At 43.6% G+C, this 17873-nt stretch overlaps 1 protein-coding gene across 1 annotated transcript; it reads right to left on the bottom strand.

The window, feature by feature from the left end:
- Positions 1-4725: 4725 nt before the first annotated feature.
- Positions 4726-16586, bottom strand: ASB13 (ankyrin repeat and SOCS box containing 13). Its single transcript, XM_070754895.1, has 6 exons — positions 16466-16586; positions 14273-14460; positions 12839-12989; positions 10135-10269; positions 8049-8240; positions 4726-5277 (listed from the first exon to the last, which is right to left on the bottom strand). Exons 1-6 carry the CDS (start codon positions 16506-16508, stop codon positions 5147-5149), a joined length of 840 nt encoding a protein of 279 aa, XP_070610996.1. The 5' UTR covers positions 16509-16586; the 3' UTR covers positions 4726-5146.
- Between the last annotated feature and the right edge of the window lie 1287 nt (positions 16587-17873).

Here is a 17873-nt window from a genome sequence, read left to right as displayed (position 1 = left end):
CTTCAACCACAACAACACAAGAGAGCACACAACAGATTTAAACTTAATATTAACCGCTCCAAACTTGACTGTAAAAAATATGACTTCAGTAACCGAATTGTCGAAGCGTGGAACTCATTACCTGACTCAGTAGTGTGAACCCTTAACCCCCAACATTTCTCCCTTAGACTATCCACAATTAACCTCTCCAGGTTCCTTATAGGTCAGTAAGGGTCGTGCATAAGTGCACCAGTATGCCTTATGTGGTATAGACGTTCCGCGAAGTTCGAACCCGCGAAAATCGAGGGAACACTGTACTGGCACTGGAGCAGTCGCGCACAAGTTGAGCAATCTGGCGGGCCACCACCGGTGCGCAGAGGCCTACCGCCACCGGTACCAACCCATCCTGGTTTCCCGGGGAGATTTAACAAGATTTGGAAGGAACCTTGCGGGTCATCTAGTCCAACCTGTGGCCCAAGCAGGAGACCCTAACATCTGCCTCTACCTAGGATCGAACTCACAACCTGCCGAGGGGGAGACAAGAAGCTCCACTTTTATCTATCTATCTATCTATCTATCTATCTATCTATCTATCTATCTATCTATCTATCTATCTATCTATCTATCTATCTATCTATCTAGTTATTGGATTTGTATGCCGCCCCTCTCCAGAGACTCGGGGCGGCTAACAGCAACAACAAAACAGCATATATTAATAATCCAATACTAAAAACAGTTAAAAACCCATTATTATAAAAACCAAACATACATACAGATCTATCATGCATAAAATTGTAAAGGCCTAGGGGGAAAGAGCATCTCAATTCCCCCATGTCTGGTGGCAGAGGTGGGTTTTAAGCAGCTTACGAAAGGCAAGGAGGGTGGGGGCAATTCTAATCTCTGGGGGGAGTTGGTTCCAGAGGGCCGGGGCCACCACAGAGAAGGCTCTTCTCCTGGGTCCTGCCAAGCAACATTGTTTAGTTGACGGGACCCGGAGAAGACCCACTCTGTGGGACCTAACTGATTGCTGGGATTCGTGCAGCAGAAGGCGGTCCCTGAGATAATCTGGTCCGGTGCCATGAAGGCCTACAGTAGAGGAACCATTTGTGGTGGTCTACAGATGGTCGTAGCAGGGCCCATGTGCCTTGCCCTGCTGAATCCATCCATCGCTCCAGTCTATGTGGTTGGGCTGTGGGTTTTCCTCTTTGGAGAGGAACATTACAGGATGCTTCTCATGTTCAGGAATTTGGCTCGTTGGCGCATGACCTCATTGGATTTCTTATGGATCGCCCAACAATCTATGATTTCCCAACTTGGTGCACGAGTGCCCTCTGCTGGCTGCCTATTTATTATCCTTTTTTAAAACAGGACACAATAACAGCGATGGAAGGGACCTTGGAAGTCATGTAGTCCAACCCCCCTATTCAAGCAGGAGGTTGACCCTAAACCAGGGGTCTCCAACCTTGGCCACTTTAAGACTTGAAGCTGGCTGATGAACTCTGGGTGCTGAAGTCCACAAGTCTTAAAAGTGGCCAAGGTTGAAGACCCCCTGCCCTAGACTCTTTCAGACCAGTAGCTGTCCAATCTTGTTCTTCCAAAATTACTTAGAAAACATAGAAGATTGACGGCAGAAAAAGACCTCAAAGTCCATCTAGTCTGCCCTTATACTATTTCCTGTATTTTATCTTCGGCTGGATCTATGTTTATCCCAGGCATGTTTAAATTCAGTTACTGTGGATTTACCGACCACGTCTGCTGGAAGTTTGTTCCAAGCATCTACTACTCTTTCAGTAAAATAATATTTTCTCACATTACTTCTAATCTTTCCCCCAACTAACCTCAGATTGTGTCCCCTTGTTCTTGTGTTCACTTTCCTATTAAAAACACTTCCCTCCTGGACCTTATTTAACCCTTAACATATTTAAATGTTTCGATCATGTCCCCCTTTTCCTTCTGTCCTCCAGACTAGACAGATGGAGTTCATGAAGTCTTTCCTGATAAGTTTGATGCTTAAGACCTTCCACCATTTGTGAAGCCCGTCTTTGGACCCGTTCAATCAACAAAATACTTGTGTTGGAGCACCCACAACTTTTGGAGACAAGCTGCTTGCTCCTTCCTTCCTTCCTTCCTTCCTTCCTTCCTCCCTTCCATCCTTCCTACCTCCTTTCCTTCCTTCCTCCCTTCCTTCCTACCTACCATCCTTCTTTCCTCCCTTCCTCCCTACCTTCATTCCATCCATCCTTCCTTCCTACATTCCTTCCTTCTTTCCTCCCTCCCTCCCTTCCTTCCTACCTATGTTCCTTCTTTCCTCCCTCCCTCACCTACCTCCCTTCCTTTCTTCCATCCATCCATCCTTCCTTCCTACCTACCTACCTTCCTTCTTTCCTCCCTTCCTCCCTCCCCCTCTCCCTCCCATCCATGGGATGGTTGCTGCTTCAAGAGAGCAAACCACATTTTGTACAGAGCCAGGCTTAAATTTCAGATAACTTAACACCCCTGTGGAATGACACATGTTTACACCAGTGCTGCAAACCTTGTGTGCGCATAAACAAGTTTTCCTGGGCAAGAGTTCCTTCTCTTTGTCTACATTTTGCAAACCAACCCTCTCTGCTTAAGGCAAATTGCGGGTATTGTTTGGAACAATAGACGCCAGGTCTCCGTGAATAAAACCCCAGTTTGTTTTTAAACGCTCGCATTTGAATTTGAAAAAAAAAGGAGAGGGATATTTTTACAGATTGGCATGGAAAAGGAAGAGGGTGCCAACTGAAGAATTTGAGACGGGTTCTACCAAATAACCCACAAACATATCATGTCCTTTTCAGCTGATTGTATGAGATGCTCAGAACTGTTGACAAAAGTTTTAAATGCATTATTAGGGTTGGTTGCAGACTCGGCCAGGTGTTTTTATTTATTTATTTGTGTATTTATTTATTTATTTTGTCCAATGCACAATAATACCTAATGAAGGTTATGGAGGATACACTTGAGTAAAATATATTAGAGAAAGAATGGAAGAGAAAATATAGGAATAAAATATATCAATGAGAGAACAGAAGAAAAGATATAGGGATAGAAGAGAAGATATATGGGATATAGGAGAGACAATAGGACAGGGGTTGGAAGGCACGCTGGTGCACTTATGCACGCCCCTTACTGACCTCTTAGGAATCTGGAGAGGTCAACCATGGATAGTCTAAGGGTAAGGTTTTGGGGGTTATGGGATGATACTACGGAGTCCAATAATGTGTTCCAGGCTTCGACAACTCGATTACTTAAGTCGTATTTTTAGTCGTATGTTCAGACCAGAAGTTGTGAGTGCTCCAGCCCTAGCGGTTTTTAAGAATAGACTGGACTTGTCAGGAATGGTCTAGGACAGGGCAGCCAGACACGCTGGTAAAAGCAAAAGCACTTTATAGTTTGAAAAATAAACACAGAGAAAAACCTGTTCTTCCCAACAGGCAGGCTATGAGACTTCACAGCAGAGTCCTGATGGCCAGACAATACAGCAGACTTCTTGCTGGCACACCCACCACTGTAGAGAATAAGACCCACACCTTTTCCCCCCAAGGTTTCAGTATTCAAAGTCACAAACCAGAATTCCAAGACGCCAAAGATCACAGCCAGGTCCCAGAACTCCCAAAGATAATACTCCACAAGCCAGGAAGGGTGGGTCTGCCTTTTCAGCCTTTCCAGAGAGCACCACACCCAAACCCAGCTGTTGCCTCTTTAGTGCTGAAAGTACCTGGCTAATTGTCCCCTTCGTTGTGTTGCTCTTCTCTGCCGGAGATCTATGATTGCTTGTGCATTTTCATCTAAGAAATCCAGGCTGCTTGCTGGGGAGAGCTCCCCCGAGGGGGACTCTGGCTGTCCTCCCTCTCCCTCAGCCTGAGATTCCTCCTCCCCGTCTGCCTGAACCTCCTGTTCCTCATCCTCCCCCTCTGAGCAGGAAGCCGGCAGAGGATCAGCCGTTCCCTGAGGGGCCTCAGACGGAATCACAACAGGTACCAAAATAATATATGTGCAGATTATATATAGAAACATAGAAACATCAAAGATTGATGGCAGAAAAAGACCTCCTGGTCCATCTAGTCTGCCCTTACACTATTTCCTGTATTTTATCTTAGGATGGATCTATGTTTATCCCAGGCATGTTTACATTCAGTGACTGTGGATTTACCAGCCACCTCTGCTGGAAGTTTCTTCCAAGCTTCTATTACTCTTTCAGTCAAATAATATTTTCTCATGTTGCTTCTGATCTTTCCCCCAACTGACCTCAGATTGTGTCCCCTTGTTCTTGTGTTCAGTTTCCTATTAAAAACACTTCCCTCCTGAACGTTATTTAATCCTTTAACATATTTAAATGTTTCAATCATGTCCCCCCTTTCCCTTCTGTCCTCCAGACGAGACAGATTGAGTCCACGAAGTCTTTCCTGATAAGTTTGATGCTTAAGACCTTCCACCATTTTTGTAGCCCGTCTTTGGACCCGTTCAATTTGATCCATATCTTTTTGTAGGTGAGGTCTCCAGAACTGGACACAGTATTATTCCAAATGGGGTCTCACCAACGCTCTATACAGCGGGATCACAATCTCCCTCTTCCTGCTTGTTGTACCTCTAGCTATGCAGCCAAGCATTCTACTTGCTTCCCCTATCACCCGACCGCACTGTTCACCCATTTTCAGACTGTCAGAAATCACTACCCCTAAATCCTTTTCTTCTGAAGTTTTTGCTAACAGAGAGCTGCCATTGAGGATTAATAAAAGTATATTTATTATTATGGATTCACATGCATAACATCCATAATAACATGGTAATTAAATTTAATTGATCTATAAGCGCCCAACTCCTTTCAGACTCTGTTGTTGTACCACGTCTCCAACATCGAGGTGAACAACCACACCATTACCAGGTGACGCTAAAGCATTTCGTCAACGCTCTCTTAGCGGCAGCTGAGCCGGAAAGGAGACCACCAGGAAATTATCTTCCAGCCACAGTCTTAAAAATACTATTTACATTACATTCCTTCGAGGAACAAAGTCACACGTGTTTCCAACCAGGGTCCATTTTTGAGAAAAGCTGAACATTGTAGGATGATGATTTGGAGAGACGACAGCAGAAATTCCCCAAATTTTAGGAGGAAACCCGAAATTCCTGGGATTGGGGCCACTCATTGCCTGTAAGAAAGGAATTCCACGAATTTCGTTGGGATGTGGAGGTGGGGGATTTTCTCCAGAGCTTTTCGGCCGAGAGCCTGACGTAGGCTGAGACGACAAAGCTGAGAAAGCCGCAGTGGATTTCCTGATGGGTTGGGAGAAAGCAAAAAAAAGAAAGATGTTAAATGACAATTAACCCAGTGGAACAGCTTGCCACTAGAAATTAGAAAGATAGAAAGATAGAAACATAGAAGACTGACGGCAGAAAAAGACCTCATGGTCCATCTAGTCTGCCCTTATACTACATTTCCTGTATTTTATCTTACAATGGATATGTGTTTATTCCAGGCATGTTCAAATTCAGTTACTGTAGATTTACAAACCACCTCTGCTGGAAGTTTGTTCCAAGGATCTACTACTCTTTCAGTGAAATAATATTTTCTCATGTTGCTTTTGATCTTTCCCCCAACTAACTTCAGATTGTGTCCCCTTGTTCTTTGGTTCACTTTCCCATTAAAAACACTTCCCTCCTGGACCTTATTTAACCCTTTAATATATTTAAATGTTTCGATCATGTCCCCCCTTTTCCTTCCGTCCTCCAGATTATACAGATGGAGTTCATGAAGTCTTTCCTGATACGTTTTATGCTTCAGACCTTCCACCATTCTTGTAGCCCGTCTTTGGACCCCTTCAATTTGATCCATATCTTTTTGTAGGTGAGGTCTCCAGAACTGAACACAGTATTATTCCAAATGGGGTCTCACCAGTGCTCTATATAAGGGGATCACAATCTCCCTCTTCCTGCTTGTTATACTTCTAGCTATGCAGCCAAATTATGGGTGTTCTATCGCTGGAGGTATTTAGGTGGCGAGTGGAGGGTCATTTGTCTAAAATGGAATAGGGACTTCCTCCGAGGTCCCTTTCTGCTCTATTGTGATTGACCGATTGACATTAAATTGCAATTACATACTAGCAAAATCACGGGTGTTCATTGACGTTTGCTGTCTGGAGTAGGGTGATAAGCCCAAGTTTCATCTCCTGTCACTATATGGTTGAGAAAAGCCTCGCCTTCAATCTCGAAAAGGTCAAGAAATTATCAGGCTGCACTGACTCTGTCGATGTTGGGCACCCATCGCAGAAGTGTTCATGCCCTTAGCATTCAGGTAGCGCATGACAGCGCGCACTTCGCACTTGGAGGGAAACAGAATGAGGACGCTCCTCTCTAACCTTCCTCCAAATGCCAATCGATGATCTACTGACCCCTGGCACTGCTCGTTCTTTTCCGCTGGCTTCCCGTTACACGATAGGAGCACCAACTCCCCCCGCGAACATTCCCCACGACAGCTACAGGCCTTGTAACCTGACTTTCCGTATAACTTTTGTATTATCCAATAAACCAATATATTAATCTTAGATGCATCATTATCGAATTTTCCATCTGTTTCCCCCAGATGGATGATCTCTGGCGGGCCCGGGACAGGGGTTTATCAAGACCTGGTGCTTCTCAACCTCTCAGCGGCTTTCGATACCATCGACCATGGTATCCTTCTGCACCGGCTGGAGGGGCTGGGAGTGGGAGGCACTGTTCTTCAGTGGTTCTCCTCCTACCTCTCCGGTCAGTCGCAGTTGGTGTTAGTGGGGGTCAGAGGTCGACCTCTAGGCTTCTCCCTTGTGGGGTGCCTCAGGGGTCGGTCTTCTCCCCCCTGCTGTTTAATATCTATATGAAACCGCTGGGCGAGATCATCTAGGGGCATGGGGTGAAGTATCATCAGTACGCTGATGATATCCAGTTGTACATCTCCACCCCATGTCCAGTCAACGAAGCAGTGGAAGTGATGTGCTGGTGCCTGGAGGCTGTTAGGGTCTGGATGGGTATCAACAGACTCAAACTCAACCCTGATGAGACAGAGTGCCTGTGGGTTTTGCCTCCCAAGGACAATTCCATCTGTCCATCCATTACCGGGGGGGGAATTACTGACCCCCTCAGAGAGGGTCTGCAACTTGGGTGTCCTCCTCGATCCACAGCTTACATTAGAGAACCATCTTTCAGCTGTGGCGAGGGGGACGTTTGCCCAGATTCGCCTGGTGCACCAGTTGCGGCCCTATTTGGACCGGGAGTCACTGCTCACAGTCACTCATGCCCTCATCACCTCAAGGCTCGACTACTGCAACGCTCTCTACATGGGGCTACCTTTGAAAAGTGTTCGGAAACTTCAGATCGTGCAGAATGAAGCCGCGAGAGCCATCGTGGGGCTTCCAAGATTCACCCACGTTTCTTCAACACTCCGTAGCTTGCATTGGCTGCCGATCAGTTTCCGGTCACAATTCAAAGTGTTGGTCATGATGGTTAAAGCCCTACATGGCATTGGACCAGAATACCTCCGGAACCGCCTGCTACTGCACGAATCCCAGCGACCGATAAGGTCCCACAGAGTTGGCCTTCTCCGGGTCCCGTCAACTAAACGATGTCGTTTGGTGGGCCCCAGGGGAAGAGCCTTCTCTGTGGTGGCCCCGGTCCTCTGGAACCAACTCCCCCTGGAGATTAGAACTGTCCCCACCCTCCCTGTCTTTCGTAAACTATTCAAGACTCACTTATACCGCCAGGCATGGGGGAGTTGAGACACCTTTCCCCCAGGCTTTTTTATACTTTGTTTTATGTTTGGTATGAATGTGCTGTTTGGTTTTCTAAATAATGATAGGGTTTTATATGTTTTTAATATTAGATTTGTTCTACTACTATATTGTTTTTATTACTGTTGTGAGCCGCCCTGAGTCTTTGGAGAGGGGCGGCATACAAATCTAATAAATAATAATAATAATAATAATAATAATGAGAATCCGCCCCTACTCCCCATCACTAACCTAAGACACACACCTGTATGAGACCGACGAAAGAAAGACCGAAGTTTGACTCACGTTCATAATAGGCGAAGCATTTGGCTGACGAGCTGTCACTCTGGCTGTAATCGGAGGGTTTTTTGCCTCGGTTGTCCCGGGCGTAAACGTTTCCTCCAAATTCAACCAGCATCTCCGCCAGGTCGGCATTTCGCACTTTGGCGGCATGGTGAAGGGCGGTCTCGTGAAGTTTGGCTGCGTTCACGTTGGCTCCTGGCGGTCGGGATGGGAAGAGGTTCATTGCAGGCGGTCCTCGACTTACGACAGTTCATTTAGTGACCGTTTCTCTATCACACAATACTAGGACTGAATCAGGCCAAAGCCCATCGAGTCCAGCATTCTGTGTCCCACAGTGGCCCAACAATTGAGTAGAAAGAGAAGGCAAGACCCTCCCTTTCCCTGGACCCCCAACAAATGGGACTCAAGGGAATCCTGCCTGCCTCAAGCAACCTAGAGGCGGCACTTGGACATCCCTTTCAATCACCACCTATGATACACTTGGCATCCCTGAATCTGTCTAATCCTGCCTTGAAGCTCTCCAGGCTGACAGCTGTCACAACCTCTTCTGCAAGGGAATTCCATCAACCAAGGATCCTTTGGGTGGAGAAATATTTCCCTTGATTTGTCCTCACTTTCTTACCTGTCAGCTTTAGGGCAGTGATTTTCAACCTTTTTTGAGCCGCAGCACATTTTTTACATTTACAAAATCTTGGGGCACACGACCAACCAAAATGACACAAAATGACGCCCTAAGACACTCTCCTCTCTTTTTCCATCCCTGTCTCCTCCCCACCCTTGTGTGTGTGTGTGTGTGTGCGCGTATACACACTCTTGAACCATTTCCAAAAACAGGTGAGGGCTGAGTTTTTTTCTCTCTTATTCTTTGGGTGCTTTTTATCATATGCTTTAAATCAAGAGTCACTTCTCTCTCTCTTTTGTTTCTCTCTCTTTCCTCTCATTCTCTGTCTCAATCATTTTCTCATTTCTCTTTTTTCCTCCCCTTTTTGCTCATTTCTCTTTCTCTCTCTCCTTTCCTCTCCTTTTCTCTCTCTCTCTCTCTTGCTTTCTTTCTCTCTCTTTCTCTCTCTCTTTCTTTCTCTCTCTCTCTCTCTTTCTCACTCTCACTCTCTCAGCAAAAAGTTGCAAGACCAGAACCTGAGCTTCCTTCTTTGCGGCACACCTGACCATGTCTCGCGGCACACTAGTGTGCCACGGCACACTGGTTGAAAAACACTGCTTTAGGGAGTGGCCCCTCGTCCTAGTATTGTATGATGGAGAAAATAATTTTTCTCTATCCACCTTTTCTATCCCATGCATGATTTTACACACTTCGATCAAGTCACCCCTCAAACGCCGTCTTTCAAGGCTGAAGAGACCAAGCCGTTGCAACCTGGTTTCATAAGGGAGGGGCTCCATTTCCTTCATCATTCTTGTTGCCCTTTTTTGCACCTTTTCCAGTTCCATTACATCTTATATACAGGGGGTGGACAAAAAAATGGAAACACTTGACTTTTTGGCATCATAATGTTTGAACATGTTCAAATCAATCAAAACTTGATATATTTTAATGGGTTTTTTAAAAAATTCTGTTATTGGTATGTTTTTTTAAACTACCTTTTTTTTTTACAGAAATTTAAGGAAATTGGTGATAACCTTCTAGAAAGGGCCGAGCTCTCAGACTTTCAAAGAGGCCAAATTGTTGGTGCTCGAATGGCAGGCGCTCGTGTAACAGAAAGTGCCCGAATGTTTGGCATTTCAAGAGGTCATGTCTCAAAAGTCATGACTGCTTTTGAAAGAGAAGGGAAAATGTTCTCAGCCAATCACAGGTCTGGTCGAAAGTCGAAGTTGTCTGAGAGAGACCGCTGGACTCTGAAGCGAATGGTTAGAGCGGATTGCAAGACCGCAGCTCCTAAAATCACTGCAGAGCTCAATAGACACCTACAGAACCCAGTTTCTACAAAAACTGTTTGAAGGGAGCTTCACAAATCTGGATTCCACGGAAGAGCTGCAAGTTGTTTCCATTTGTTTGTCCACCCCCTGTTAACTAGGTTGGGTCGCCTGGTCTCAATCCACCCGTCCACCCCTCGCTGTCCTTGCAGCGGCTCACCTGCGTTGAGCAATAACTTCGCGCAATCCAGGTGTTCTCGGGAACACGCAACATGCAACGGTGTCCCAAAATGGCAATCGTGGGCCTCTAACTTCGCGCCGACCTCGATGAGCAGGCGGACACACTCGGCGCTGCCTTAGAAACAGGGAAAGATCAAAAGGGAGACCCCCGTCATTCTTGAAGTCTGAGGCCAATCGATCAATGACGGCCAATGCCAAAGAGCGACGGCTAAAGCTGTTTTTCTGGTGGGGCCTAGGGCAAGAGCCTTCTCTGTGGTGGCCCCACCTCTCTAGAATGAACTCCCTTCGGAGATGCGTATCGCCCCCTCCCTCCTGGTCTTGCGTAAAGCTTTAAAGGCCCACCTCTGCCGGCGGGCAATGGGGGCTGTGAGCAGCGAGATTGTCCCTGGCTGATGTGAATGATTGAATTGGATGAACTGACTGCACGAGGGGTTTATTAGAATTTTTATTAATTTTGTATATGTCTTTTTTTAAAAATAATTAGATTTCTTCACATCTATTGTCTGTTTCCCTCAACACTGTCAAACTATTTACTAAGTCTGCACTACTATTACGAGTAGTTTTTTCCCATCATTCCTATCATCCATCTCCTCCCACTTATGACTGTATGACTGCAACTTGTTGCTTGTATCCTTAGGATTTTTATTAATATTGATTGTTTCCTCATTGGTTATTTGACCCCTGTGACAATCATTAAGTGTTTTTTATCTCATGATTCTTAACAAATGTCTCTTTTCTTTTCTGTACACTGAGAGCATCTGCACCAAAGACAAATTCCTTGTGTGTCTAATCACACTTGGCCAATAAAGAATTCTATTCTATTCTATTCTATTCTCAGGGACCACCTTCTGCTGCACGAATCCCAGCGAGCAGTTAGGTCCCACAGAGTGGGTCTTTTCTGGGTCCTGTTAACTAAACAATGCCGCTTGGCGGGACCCAGGAGAAGAGCCTTCTCTGTGGCGGCCCCGGCCCTCTGGAACCAACTCCCCCCAGAGATTAGAATTGCCCCCACCCTCCTCGCCTTTCATAAGCTTCTTAAAATCCACCTCTGCCGCCAGGCATGGGGGAATTGATACTCTTTCCCCCTAGGCCTTTACAATTTTATGCATGGTATGTCTGTATGTATGTTTGGTTTTTTATAATAATGGGTTTTTAATTGTTTTTAGTATTGAATTATTATTATATGCTGTCTTATTGCTGTTAGCCGCCCCGAGTCTCCGGAGAGGGACGGCATACAAATCCAATCAATCAATCAATCAATCAATCAATTAATCAATATTCTATTCTATTCTATTTTATTAATTCCCTACATGTAATTTCTGTTTAGTAACCTATCTTAACATATTAACCATTCACTGTAATTCCATTCATTTTCATCTTAGCTTATCTTTAGTGGTATAGTACGGTATATATTCACTCATTCTAAATTTCAACCAAATCCATTTAATCATCAGAACACCTTCTGTGTTCTATCTGTCATGTATTTTATCTATCTCAGAATCGTAGAATCAAAAGACCACGAGGGACTTCTAGTCTGACCCACCTGCTCGAGATCCGATGCCGCTCTTGACAAATGACTATCCAAACTCTAGGAACTGTAAATAAACGGCTGAGAAATTCCTAATTACTGCTTTTTTAATCGGGCAGGGAGGCAGTGTGGAATTTAAGCAGGGAACAATGGTCTGGATTTGAATCCGGAACCCTTGAACAGCTTTTACTATGGATTCAATGCGATCAGGCAGTAGGGAAAGCAAGTTGAATGCTTGGCTGCATAGCTAGAGGTATATCTACCCTGGCCTATATATTTTATGCATGGTATGTTTGAGTGTATGTTTTATTTTAAATAAGGGTTTTTTTAGTTTTTTTAATTATTTAGTTTTTTAATTATTAGATTTGTTACCATATATTGTTCTTGTTATTGCTGTGAGCCGCCCCGAGTCTACGGAGAGGGGTGGCATACAAATCTAATAAATAATAATAATAATAATAATAATAATAATAATAATAACAACAACAACAACAAGCAGGAAGAGGGAGATTGTGATCCCGCTGTATAGAGCGCTGGTGAGACCCCACTTGGAATAATACTGTGTCCAGTTCTGGAGACCTCACCTACAAAAAGTTATGTATAAAATTGAACGGGTCCAAAGACGGGCTACAAGAATGGAGGAAGGTCTTAAGCATAAAACGTATCAGGAAAGACTTCATGAGCTCAATCTGTATAGTCTGGACAGGACAGAAGGAAAAGGGGGGACATGATAGAAACATTTAAATATGTTAAAGGGTTAAATAAGGTTCAGGAGGGAAGTGTTTTTAATAGGAAAGTGAACCCAAGAACAAGGGGGCACAATTGGAGGTTAATTGGGGGAAAGATCAGAAGCAACGTGAGAAAATATTATTTGACCAAAAGAGTAGTAGATGCATGGAATAAACTTCCAGCAGACGCAGTTGGTAAACCCACAGTCACTGAATTCAAACATGCCTGGGATAAACATAGATCCATCCTAAGATAAAATACAGGAAATAGTATAAGGGCAGACTAGATGGACCAGGAGGCCTTTTTCTGCCGTCAATCTTCTATGTTTCTGTGTTTCTAATGGTTTCAGGGTGAGCAGAAACCATCCAGTCTCCCAGGAGTGGCCCCTGAGCGCCTCCCTCGCTAACCCCTGCAAAAGCCACCTTACCGTTCAAGCAGGCTTCGTGGAGCGGCGACGCGATGTACAACGGCGGATTGACCTGGGCCCCATGCGAGAGGAGGACTTTCACGCAATCAAGGCTTCCCGAGGCGCAAGCGTCACATAGCGGGGTGCTCCCGTCGATGTTTCTGGCGTCTACCTGTGGCGGAAAGGCATTGAACCCTCAACTGTGTGGCCTCTGTTGGTGAACCGCCCCATCAGTTAGTCCAGAGGTCTTCAAACTCGGCAACTTTTCAGACCGGTGGACTTCAACTCCCAGAATTCTCCAGCCAGTTATGCATACCGTATTTTTCAGAGTATAAGACGCACCTTAGTTTTTGGGGAGGAAAATAGGGAAAGAATCTGCTTATCAGGTATTCATCTGGCTAGCGTCCTTAGTCCGGTCAGTTTCAGCACATTATTTTATCCCCTGGTTAGGGCTTTAGAAAAACTTTATTCAGAGAAAGTAACAATGAAAGAGCTTGCAAGCCAGTAAGAGCTGAGAACATTATTAGCACCTGGAAAGAACAAGTAGAGCAATGGAAAAAACCCTGCAAAGATTTAGGGCTTGGAAAACATTCTTTGCAAAGAGTAACAATGAAAGAGCTTGCAAGCTAGTAAGAGCTGGGAACATTGTTAGCACCTGGTTAGGGCTGGAAAGAAACTTATTCGGAGCAAGTTAGAGCAGTGGAAAAAACCCTGCAAAGATTTAGGGCTTGGAAAACATTCTTTGCAGAGAGAAACAGTGAAAGAGCCTGCAAGGTAAATACTGGAAAGATCGTTAGCAGTTAGCTAAGGCTGAAAAAAAGCTACATTGAGTATAAGACGCACCCAAATTATTAGCCTCTTTTAGGGAAGGAAAAGGTGTGTTTTATATTCTGAAAAATACGATAGGTCCCGGGTTCAAATCCCAGATGAGCCCCCAACTATGCAAAACTGGCTGGAGAAAGACGGGCTACAAAAATGGTGGAAGGTCTTAAGCATAAAACGTATCAGGAAAGACTCAATGAACTCCATCTTTATAGTCTGGAGGACAGAAGGAAAAGGGGGGACATGATCGAAACATTTAAATATGTTAAAGGGTTAAATAAGGTCCAGGAGGGAAGTGTTTTCAATAGGAAAGTGAACACAAGAACAAGGGGGCACAATCTGAAGTTAGTTGGGGGAAAGATCAAAAGCAACATGAGAAAATATTATTTGACTGAAAGAGTAGTAGATGCTTGGAACAAACTTCCAGCAGACGTGGTTGGTAAATCCACAGTCACTGAATGTAAACATGCCTGGGATAAACATAGATCCATCCTAAGAGAAAATACAGGAAATAGTATAAGGGCAGACTAGATGGACCAGGAGGTCTTTTTCTGCCGTCAATCTTCTAGGTTTCTATGTTCTTTTTCCAGCTTTTTTAGCTCCTCCCACCTGGCACTGCCCCCCCCCTCGCACCTGGGCTCCTGCGGCCAGCAGGATCTCTACACACCGCGTTTGCCCATTCAAGCTGGCTTCGTGCAAGGGCGTGATAGAGTCGAAGGTGACCAGGTTGACACAGGCCCCGTTCTGGATCAGTTCTTGGAGCCGATAGAATTCACCATCTCGGGCCGCTTCGTGCACCGGAGTCCTCTCTGCCCAAAACGCTGCAGGGAGATGAAAAGGGAAGGTGGGTGTTTGTTACCAATAGAGGAGAAGTTTTGTAGCTCGGGGTTGAAATGAGGAGCTCTTGGCGGTCTCCGAGCTGGGTGGCTTCCTTGTAGACCTTTCATGACCCAACTAGCTAACATCATCAGTTCTAGAAGGGAATGGGATGGGTGGAAAGGAAGAGGAGGAGGAGGGGAATGTGGGATCCTTTCCTTGGTACTTTCTGTGCTTGGTGGTTTCCTTGAAGATGTTTCATGACCCAACTAGCTAACATCACCAGTGCTAAAAGACAATGGGATGGGTGGAAAGGAGGAGGAGGGGGGAGAGGAGGAGGAGGAGGAGAACTCTAAAGTCCTTGGTGCTCTCTGAGCTGGGTGGTTTCTCTGTAGACGTTTCATTTTTAGTTAGTTAGTTAGTTAGTTAGTTAGTTAGTTAGTTAGTTAGTTAGTTAGTTAGTTAGTTAGTTAGGTAGGTAGGTAGGTAGATAGATAGATAGATAGATAGATAGATAGATAGATAGATAGATAGATAGATAGATAGACAGACAGACAGATATAGATAGATAGATAAGAAAGAAAGAAAGATAGATAGATATAGATAGAAAGATAAGATAGATAGATAGATAGATAGATAGATAGATAAAAAAGAAAGTTAGATAGATAGATAGATAGATAGATAGATAAGAAAGAAAGATAGATAGATAGATAGATATAGATAGAAAGATAAAATAGATAGATAGATAAATAGATAGATAGATAAATAGATAGATAAAAAAGATAGATAGATAGATATAGATAGATAAGAAAGAAAGAAAGATAGATAGATAAGAAAGATAGATAGATATAGATAGATAAGAAAGAAAGAAAGAAAGATAGATAGATAAATAGATAGATAAAAAAGATAGATAGATAGATATAGATAGATAAGAAAGAAAGAAAGATAGATAGATAAGAAAGATAGATAGATATAGATAGATAGATAAGAAAGAAAGAAAGAAAGATAGATAGATAAATAGATAGATAAAAAAGATAGATAGATAGATATAGATAGATAAGAAAGAAAGATAGATAGATAAGAAAGATAGATAGATATAGATAGATAAGAAAGAAAGAAAGAAAGAAAGAAAGATAGATAGATAGATAAATAGATAGATAAAAAAGATAGATAGATAGATATAGATAGATAAGAAAGAAAGAAAGATAGATAGATAGATAGATAGATAGATAGATAGATAGATAGATAGATGATAGAGAGAGAGACAGAGACAGATATCCCCCCCCCACACCCGGTGCAAAAATCAGCGTGGCTGTCGCTCCCATTGACTCCCAAGTGACTCCAAACCACCTCTCAGTTTTTTTGCATCCCTTGGGAATCAATCCAAGCGTTGCAACCGAAGCCCTGTGCTCCATTCCCGGGGCCAGGGTCCTTGCCAAGCCGGCTCGGGGGTGGGTGGTATCTTCCCCTGGCTCAGCTGACCCAGGAGGTTCTGCTTTCCAAGAAACGCAACCCGTGACCCTGTTTTTTCCCAAGGACGGGAGCGGGCTCGGCGCGACACGCGTCCCGAGCATTCACACGACGCGCTCAACTCGGGTTTCATTGTGCGGGGAAAAGCGGGTCGCTTTGTGGGGGGCGGTGGGCTTGGGGCTATAAATCCAGCCCGGCTGATGATCTATGGACACCCCACCCCCGGGGCAACCGACATCCACCTAAAAGGGTTAGTTAATAACCAGGATTTAAGGTTAGTTAATAACTAGGATTTAACAGGTTGAATGTTGGGTCAAGAGCAAGGGAGGATATCTACGTATTTCTCCATCCCTCCCCACCTTTTAAATTTGCACGGTAATAGGTGTGCATTGCTGCGCTGCTCTTTCCCAAGATCGAGAGCCTCACTGAGGTCTAGCAGCATGAGAAGGCTGGTTTTGATTTATTTTTTTAACAACGCGGCGTTTTTACACCCCCAACCCCGCGATATTGGCTTTTTTTGCAAAGGCGCCCCGGACTCACCGATCTCGCCCAGGAAAGAGCCACCGGTGGTCTCCGGCTCCATGGCTCTCCGTGAGGTGGACTACGAATCCCAGCGGGCTCCGAGCTTCGCCGGCCAAGGGGAGAGCCCAGGCACTGCAGAGCCGCCTCGCGAGGGTTGCTGGGAGTTGTAGTTTTCCGGCCTCTCGCTTCCTGGTTCTGGTGCTGATGCAAGCTCGGCGCTCGCCTTTATGGCATCAGTCGACAAATAAACAAATTTTACAAATAAAAAACCCGTAACTTTTGTGAATGGGTCGATACATTTTGCAAATAAATCAATAAATTTTGCGAATCATATAAATATTGCAAATACGTTTTCCCCAGCAAGCCCAACTTTTATGAATGAATCAATGCATTTTGCAAATAAATCAATTTTACGAATCAATAAATACTGGAAATAAATTTCACTCATAAACACATCTTTTATGAATGAATGAATACATTTTGCAAACAATCTTATCTTTTCTTTTTGTATACTGAGAGAATGTGCACCAAGACAAGTTCTTTGTGTGTCCAATCACATTTGGCAAATTCTATTCTATTCTATTCTATTCCATTCTATTCCATTCCATTCCATTCCAAACAATTTTACGAATCAATAAATATTGCAAATAAATTTCACAAATAAACATTACTTTTATAAATGAATATTCAAAAGTTGCAAATAAATTACGAACCAATAATTATTGCAAATTTCACAAATAAACATACATTTTATGAAAGAGTAAATACATTTTGCAAATAAACAAACATACATTTTATGAATGAATCAACACTTTTTGCACATAAATATTACAAATCAATAAATACGGCAAATACATTTTGCAAATCAACAACTAAATTTTGCCACTAAACGCACAAAGTTTACCAATGCTTAAATTTCCAAAATTAACCAATCGATTTTGCAAATAACAAACCCAACAAATAAATACAATTTCAGCAATTTCATCCGTAAACTTTACATATAACTAATTTCACAAATACATATACTGTATTTTGCAAGTACACAAACATACTTTACAAATAAATACATTTATTTACAAATAAATAAATAACCATGACCTGGAGGATTGAGAATCTCCATAGTCAAATAAATGAATATGTTTTACAAATACAGTAAATCAATAAAGACCTGTTTGTTTTGTTTTGTTTATTTGACACCAAAACGTAGCAAATTTTACAAAACCTGCCTTGATGTAAAAATGATCATAAAGCAATTTGTGACATAATGCAATATGTCATAAACAATTCCCTCTGTTTAATTTGATGAATTCCTTAGGAGATCCAACTACTGACTACTTCAGCTGTCAATGGGGGAAAAAATTCTCAGAATTATTTCTCTGATTTTGAAGTTCTGCTTTTGTCCCGCAGAGGGAGGAATCTGGTAAGG

The sequence above is a fragment of the Erythrolamprus reginae genome, chromosome 6 (genome assembly GCF_031021105.1).
Source record: "Erythrolamprus reginae isolate rEryReg1 chromosome 6, rEryReg1.hap1, whole genome shotgun sequence".
In the NCBI taxonomy this organism is placed as follows: domain Eukaryota; kingdom Metazoa; phylum Chordata; class Lepidosauria; order Squamata; family Dipsadidae; genus Erythrolamprus; species Erythrolamprus reginae.
The sequence above is the reverse complement of the archived record's forward strand: the minus strand, read 5'-3'. Positions and strand labels throughout refer to the sequence as shown.